The 7902-nt window shown below is 38.9% G+C and overlaps 1 protein-coding gene across 8 annotated transcripts in view; it reads left to right on the top strand.

Annotated features, from left to right (window-relative positions):
• LOC135217307 (tyrosine-protein phosphatase non-receptor type 11-like) overlaps nucleotides 1–7902 on the top strand; it is a 233173-nt gene that overhangs the window by 50584 nt on the left and 174687 nt on the right. Inside the window, exon 1 of one of the 8 annotated variants that reach the window (XM_064253086.1) lies at nucleotides 7620–7839. The exons of 3 other annotated variants lie outside the window; for them this stretch is intronic. Coding sequence is in view for 1 of the 5 variants with exons in the window: in XM_064253085.1 (XP_064109155.1) it covers nucleotides 7835–7839 (5 nt within the window). In the remaining 4 variants the exon portion in view is untranslated. Of the gene's footprint in view, nucleotides 1–7619; nucleotides 7840–7902 lie in introns of those variants that run through there. 4 more of the 8 variants (XM_064253077.1, XM_064253081.1, XM_064253080.1 and 1 more) reach the window with 4 other exon arrangements.

The raw sequence follows: 7902 nt of genomic DNA, 5'->3' as shown, positions 1-7902 counted from the left end.
GTTCCATGGAAGAGCCGAGTGGGGTGGGATTCTCGATCCTGTCATGGGTGATGGTAATGTTGAGGATTTAGGGATATTGTCTACTGGCTGAGTTGTTGGTTTGTTTCCATTGTTCTCCAGTAAAATATGGGTACTAGTTTCACTGTCATGATTCTTAGTGCATTGGACATGTAGGGTCATAGTACCGTTAGTGCACCTCATATGGTGCACTGTAGGCATTATTTACGGTTCTTTGCAGCGTGCCTTTGGCCTAGCTGACTGCAACTCCTGTCATTCCTTTAACTGTACCTTCGTTCATTTTCTCTTCCAACTTACTTTTCACCCTCTCCTAACAATTGATCCATGGTGCAACTGAGAGGGTTTCTGCCTGTTTACATCTTTTGAACCTTTCTACTTTCAGCCTGAATGACCTCATAGATCCCAGCGCTTGGCCCTTGAGCCTAAATTCTGGGGTCACTGTTGTGATTTTAATCTTTCTTACTGGTTCTGTCATAATTTTAAAGCTATTTGAAATTAATATTTGTAAAGAATTGTCGGTGGCATAGCAGATTATGACCACTTGGCTTTGAATTTCTCCCCTCTAATCGGTCTGTATTCTTAGTTTAAAGTCTGTTAAACAGACGGCGTCAAGCTATTTTGTAATAGATAATAACAGCATTCGCCTTGCATTTTGCGCTGTGGTTCCGAAGGACTTTTAAATTTTGTTTTTATTAATTTTTTAAGTTAATTAATTATTTTTTTGCAGTACTCTCTCAATTACTGTCAAAGAACTGTCATCTTTGAAAGACAAAAAATTTGTTATTCCCAGTGGTGAGTAATGCGTTACTGAAAGCATCATGTTTTGATACGATTAAACAGCTTGAGTGACATTCTAATCTGAAGTCTGTATTTGTCTTCCACTGCCTGCAGTTATATTTTTATACTTAGTTCGCTTATGTCTTGGGACTCACTCTCTCTCTCTCTCTCTCTCTCTCTCTCTCTCTCTCTCTCTCTCTCTCTCTCTCTCTCTCTCTCTGGATTTATCGGTGTGACACCGTTCATCTTTGAAAAGTGATATACGATTCAAGGACTCGTAGAATATGTACGGTGTCCCCAGGAGTCTTGTCTACTTTAGGCCAGTTTGAATGTGTTATATTAGTACTGTTATATAAGTTTTGACAGAGTACTCTTTCGTCCTTTGTGGAGACGGTTCGGTAATTACCTTATCAGTCGTAGCACATGCACGGCCTCCCTGAACTGATAAAACGAACGGAAACAGCGTCAAACAAAGGTGAGAGAGGTATTTTGAGTTTTGAATCCTCCTGAACGGACAACTCGGTATATTGCCAACAAGTCTCGCCAGCTTGACTCTCGCACTCCACTAAATATTTTTCTTAATGCAACATTCGGGCCATCACAAACATTAAATCGATAAGTACATATATTCACCCTAGGAAATCCGTAGTCGGGCAAGCAAGGAAACTGATGACTTGTTGATTGTTGGTTTTATCAAACCGATTGAAGAAAAGACGATGCTAAGCAAAGGATGAAGCCCCATCTGCCAGGGTAAAATGATAAGCACTTTGCTTCACTGATTACTGATCCGACATTTGGGAATGGTTACCAGCAACAGTGCGACCTGGCACGAAAGCTAGAGAATTCTCTGCAAAAATATCGTTCGTTTGCGTGAAGCGATAAGTATAACTGCAACAACTGTGCCATATTCAGAGATGTGACATGGCTAAAACTCGGTAGTGATAATATTTCTAAAGAAATCAAGAAGGTAGAAGGGCATTGTGGTTATTACAGTTACATATTGTGATATCTGTATTTTCTTCATTAGGTCTTCAATAGTTTGATTTCTCGGTGGTTATTTTCTCTCCGTAAGGTAGGAGGTTTATTGTTGATGGTAATGCGATAGTCAAAGGACTCTTATTAAGACGGGCAAGTCGCCTTCTATGCACTGTAGGCGTTACTTAGGTTCTTTGCAGCGTGCCTTCGGCCCCTAACTGCAACCCCTTACCACCCTTTTACTGTACCGCCTTTCATAGTCTCTTTCTTCCATCTTACTACCGTGAATTTCCGTTTCAGCGCTAAATGACCTCATAGGTGCCAGTGCTTGGCCTTTGGCCTAAATTCTATATTCAATCAAGACGGGCAAGTCAAGATCGTGGGAGTTCTCTTTGAGACCGGTATTAGTTCAGTGACTCACGTTGTGGAAAAGTGTTAGAATAATTGAGCTCATACATAGATTGCATAATAGAAAAAAAAAATAAAAGGAATGATATATTCAGTAACGGAAATGGCAACGTACACCTTGATGTCATTAGGTAGAATTAGATCGAAAATATATGAAATAATTTCAGAGATTTACGTCAAGTAAAAACTTTTTATGATTATGTCGTGCAATTTTAACCCCGTTGTATAATCGATTAACGTTTATTCAGCGCTGGTGTTTTTTCTGAGCGGATTCCGTAACCTTAAAACAAAGACAATGATGATTATTTTGCCATCCATTTAAAGGCTTAGTCACTAAGCAGACAGTGCGACTACTGAAAACGTTCGTGGACATCCTGCCAGATAAGCCGAGATGCCATAATACTGTTGATTTCAGCTATGGCAATACTACCCTTTATTCTAACTCGATGTGACACCTTCGTATCTAATATGAAAGTCAGGTCATTGCTCTTAAATGCCAATTCATACAATAATGTAACCCAGAAAGGAGAGCGCCCCGACATGTTAATCACCCGACCCCGGAGGCTGGAACCATTCTTGAAGTCATTTCTTCTCATATATATATATATATATATATATATATATATATATATATATATATATATATATATATATATATATATATATATATATATATATATATATATATATATATATATATATGCAGAAGCCAGGTACTATGTCGTACCTCTAAGTAAATGGGGATACAATCCACAATGAAGTAAAATCCTCTTGTAGATTAAAATATATATATCTTGTACAGGATTAAAGCTTTCGACCATCAACTGTGGTCTTGTTCACAAGTTGATGGTCGAAAGCTTTAATCCTGTACAAGATATATATATATTTTAAACTACAAGAGGATTTTACTTCATTGTGGATTGTATCCCCATATATATATATAATATATATATATATATATATATATATATATATAGATATAGAAATATATAGATAGGATATAAAGACAACATCCACAAAAGAAAATGAAACAATGGAGTAACCACTGCGAGGCGTTTCGACTTCCCGTCCTTTACTAATCAGACTGCTCAGTAAAGGACGAGAACTCGAAAGGCCTGGTAGCGTTTACACAATTGTTTCACTTTTTGGGGTTTTTGTATCTTCATTTATTCATCATTTCTATATTTTCGTGATTGAGTTATATATATATATATATATATATATGTGTGTGTGTGTGTGTGTGTGTGTGTGTGTGTATGTAATGATATTGTATCTAAAATATTCTGTGAATGTGACACTTAAGATTTTAAGAAGAAAATGGTAGGAGGCAGATGGCTCCTATAGTTGGAAATGACCAAATGCAATCTGTTCAGTCCATTAATTTATTAACTTTTGTGGCCATTGCTAAGCCACAGCGTCAACAACAATGTTGCAAATATCTGTAATCACAATACTCTTAACCTGCAGCAGTCATGCCACTGACAAAATGCTCCTAAGCAATGCCCCAAATTCTCTCGCACCGCAAATCTTCCCAACTTGTCTCTCTCATCGCATTCTCCGTTTGTTTTTCTGTGTATACATCTAAATAATATTACTTTTTCAAAGAAAACGTGCTTTGTGACACACATTTTTCATTTGGTTAAAAATAAATGTGATTTATATCTTAAAAGGTATACAGTGAATAATCTTAGATAGGAGGAAAGTTATTTCCTTCGATATAAGATGATTATATTGAAAGTTATTGTGTTTATGAGGTAAAACAGAGGCCTTTTCCCATTGGTTGTTTCCTTGATGCGGTAACAACCTTATTCTCTTAAATAGATACAGTAACTAGTTTTTTTATATAGAAAAGTAAACACAGGTGCCTGAGTTGCGTGGTCGGCTTGGTCTTGGCCTATCACCTCGATGACCGCGAGTTCGATTCTCGGGCATTCCACTGAGGCGTCAGAGAGTGTATTTCTGGTAATAGAAGTTCACTCTCGACGTGGTTCGGAAGTCACGTAAAGCCGTTGGTCCCCTTGCTGAATGACCACTGATTCCATGCAACGTAAAAACACCAAACAAACAAACAAACAAAAAGTAAAGACAGTAAAGTCTCTAAATCCTTGTTTAACCAGATTTTTTCTGGATTTTGATATCTAGTGACATGGTGTGATATTTTCACCGCAGCCGTCACATAGTATAATAAGAATATAGGAAACTTATCTTAGAAGACAGTTCATCACCGGGAAACACTACGACACCGTTGTAAGGTATTTGAAAAGTTCTAGAATCTCGAACAATGTTAATATTTCTGAATTGATTAATCGTATTTTACTGCTTATGAGACGAGACATGCACAAATAACCATGAAGTAACTGCTCAAAGTCAGTATGACGGCTAGTGAATTGAATGTCGATATACCATGTGGAAGCCATGTATTGATTATTATACTCTGACTGCAGCTACCGGGGATGGCAGGGAGGTGAGTGACTTGCTTTAGTGTAAATGTTGTCTATGAAGTTGCAACTGATTAGATGAAGCACACTCAAGGAGAATCGGAAAGGCAGCGGAGATGTCAAAAATCTTCGGTTGGAAGTGAGGAGTACCAAGGTGGCGAAGTTGAAAAGGTATTACCAATGTACTGTTGTGGCTTGAGGGCGCAAGAAAATGGTATTTGATTGGTTCAGAATACAGTGTGAGACGCAAGTGAATGAGGAAAAGTGTGAATAGCACTGGAAATGTTCGTTGGTGAGGAAGTAGTGCTGAATTAGAGTAGACGGTCCTGATTGGAGCATTTTGATGCGTATGGAAATGGAGCATTTAACTGGCAAAGTGTATGGATAACCTATAGTCAGTGTTGAGAAGCAAGATAGACAAAAGGTTTGGAATTTTTATAAAAAGTGTGGATCTTGAAAAGGGTGGATCTTGAAATGTGGGAATTGCAGGAATATTAGGCCTTTCAGTTGAAGGATCAGCGTTGTATGTCATGTCCCTCAGTTACCGTGAATTTATGTTGTTAAGTTTGGAGGGAGCATCTTGAGTTGTTGGTAGTGAAAGAGGGATCCTTTCCCTAAAACAGCTAGTGCACCAGGAACTCAATTTCTTTAACGAAAATGAAAATGTTTCCTTAAAGAATAAATAAAATTACTTTTTAGAGCGAGCGCCTCATTGGCGTGGTTGGTATGGTCTTTGCCTGTCACCTCGGTGGCCGCGAGTTCGATTCTCTGTCATTCCATTGAGGGGTCAGAGATGTGCAAGGATGTGATATAGGAAATACAAAAACATGCTGGTTACTGATTTATGTCATTGTTTGTTTGTCCGTGGTACCCATCTGATATATCCTTTGTGTGTGTGTGTGTGTGTGTGTGAACTTGTGGTGGTTAGACCGTTGTTGCCTCATCGTATGAATACCTTCAGTTATCGGATTACTATTCGTCTGTCCAATTGCAGAGCATTAAAATCCTTATTTTGTGTCATATTTATTTTATTTAACGTTTTGTTTGTGTAACAGCCGTAATGTTACAATACTTACATAGATGCGGTTTCTCATAAGTTTCAGAATGGTTTTATCGCTACTGTGTTGTATTACTATACTTACAGCATTATTATATACGTGTATGTATTTATGTATATGTATATAATATATATATATATATATATATATATATATATATATATATATATATATATATATATATATATATATATATATATGATGTTCTTCATTGGTATGTAATTATATGGCTGTCAGGCAGGTTTTATATTTTATTCTAAAGTCTTTTCATGACTAATTGTTAGTAAAGGCGATGATGTAGCAGCTGAGGGAAATTGGAAAAAAATCATTGCTAAAATTGGGATCTTTTACTAAAGAGTTGCCGTTGTAGGCTCCTTATTTTATATTTTATGCCGATTGTGAGCGAAGGCTGTAAAGGTAAAGATAAAGAGGGATACAGGTAAAGAGATTGATTGATTGATTTATTAATTCTTACTGGCGTCGCAACGACGAGGTTATTGACGCCGCAGGTAAAGAGAACAGTAGAATAATGGGCATATGAAGAAAGGCTTATAAAATGGTTGAATAAGAAAAGAACTTATGTTAAAGTAAAAAGGAAACAGTTTTGTGCGCGATCATACATTTACTTATAGTATATGTATATTTGCAAGGCATTGAACTATACGCGTTTGCTGTATATATGTATAGTACTATTATGCGCTTTCTTTTCCATTCCGGGGTCATTTGCAAGCGAGTCGACTTCGTGCACCTTTAGTTCCCTTTCACTTTCAGGTACCGAATCGTAACAGTTGGGTGGCGAAAGAACACGGAAGGTTGGGGGCCTCTTTCTAGTATTGATATCGGCACAACAAGCAAGCGGGTTGGAGAGGACTCTCTCTCTCTCTCTCTCTCTCTCTCTCTCTCTCTCTCTCTCTCTCCTTTACTTCTTTTTTTTTTTTCAAAGATATAATTATATAACTAAATAAGTAGGCAACTCTGAAGCAGTCCTTCCCCTAAAAACGAACAGAGCCTGATCGACATTGCCATTCTAAGTATCCGAGAACTTAGAATGAAAAGCGAATCAAATATGAATCAACGAAATGGAACCATTAACAACAAAGTTTCATTGAGCTGGTCTTTGTTAAGATGACAATGACGGTGAATGTCTTAAGTGCTTTTCATTGTCATCGAAATTTACAATATTCACACATGAACATCGTCTCCTCCTGTCTGAGTCTCTGGAAACGTTGCATCCGTGAATGTTTTTGACTGTGTTGTCGCACGTGGAGCTGGATTAGGACGTGCGATATGGAAGGGCTCTCTTCCCCAGCGTTTGCACGGGAAACTTGACTTTATCGCACGGCGTTTCTGGCCTCAGTCTTGCCCCGATTCACTTTCGCCCCTTTCTCTCTCTGCTTCCTCACATGTTTTGAAGCTTCGCATCGTGAAACCTCCTCATTCGTGAGGCCAGACGGTTCATCGTTATGTCGTGGGGTAAGCTTGGGGGCTCATCTTGACCCGAAACAGATGATAATGGATAGGAGTCAAACGAGAAATGCAGAAGTAAAGGTGATCCGGAGGCAAAACATGTCAGCTGTTTTGTAGCTACCACTCCCACCAACCCAACCGTACCCTCAGATGTCACGGCTTAGTTTTCTTCTCTCTCTATCCGGTGCCAGCGTTTGGTCTATCGGCTTCCTTCAAGAACTCGTCAGTAAATCTTGTCGATTATGACTTGAAGTAGATATTCCCGTGTCTGTGCCCTGGAGAGACATTCGCGAAAGTAAAAACTCGCTAAAGAATCCCCCGGCGCTGGAGCATTGATTACAATACACCGAGTTCGCGTCGCCTGCGCAACTTCAGTTAGAGCATTTCTCTCTCTCTCTCTATGAACTTTCTTTGACAACTTCTCGCTCAAGTTCGTTTATATTCATTTGGCTGCCGTTAAAGCAACATGAATAAGGACATGTGCCAACTGTTCAACGGGAATGAAATGCGAGACATTGTTTGAAAGCGCCTGTGCGAGGTCCGCCGTCTCCTTGAATGAGTGACCCAGCAAATGTGATCGAGGCTTTCGGACAACGTTGCATGCGGTGATGGTGATGGTGGTGGTGGCAGCGGCGAATGTGCTGTTGTTTTGGGGGGAACTGGTGAAGTGCGCATGGGTTGGTGGTGTTAGCGATGGTGTGAGTTGGATGCGGTGCTGGTGTCTTTAGTATTAGTTATGTGGTTATGCTGTGCAAGTACAG

Source organism: Macrobrachium nipponense, chromosome 7, assembly GCF_015104395.2.
Source record: "Macrobrachium nipponense isolate FS-2020 chromosome 7, ASM1510439v2, whole genome shotgun sequence".
In the NCBI taxonomy this organism is placed as follows: domain Eukaryota; kingdom Metazoa; phylum Arthropoda; class Malacostraca; order Decapoda; family Palaemonidae; genus Macrobrachium; species Macrobrachium nipponense.
Note: the sequence above shows the minus strand (reverse complement) of the source record. Positions and strands in the feature narration are given on the sequence as shown.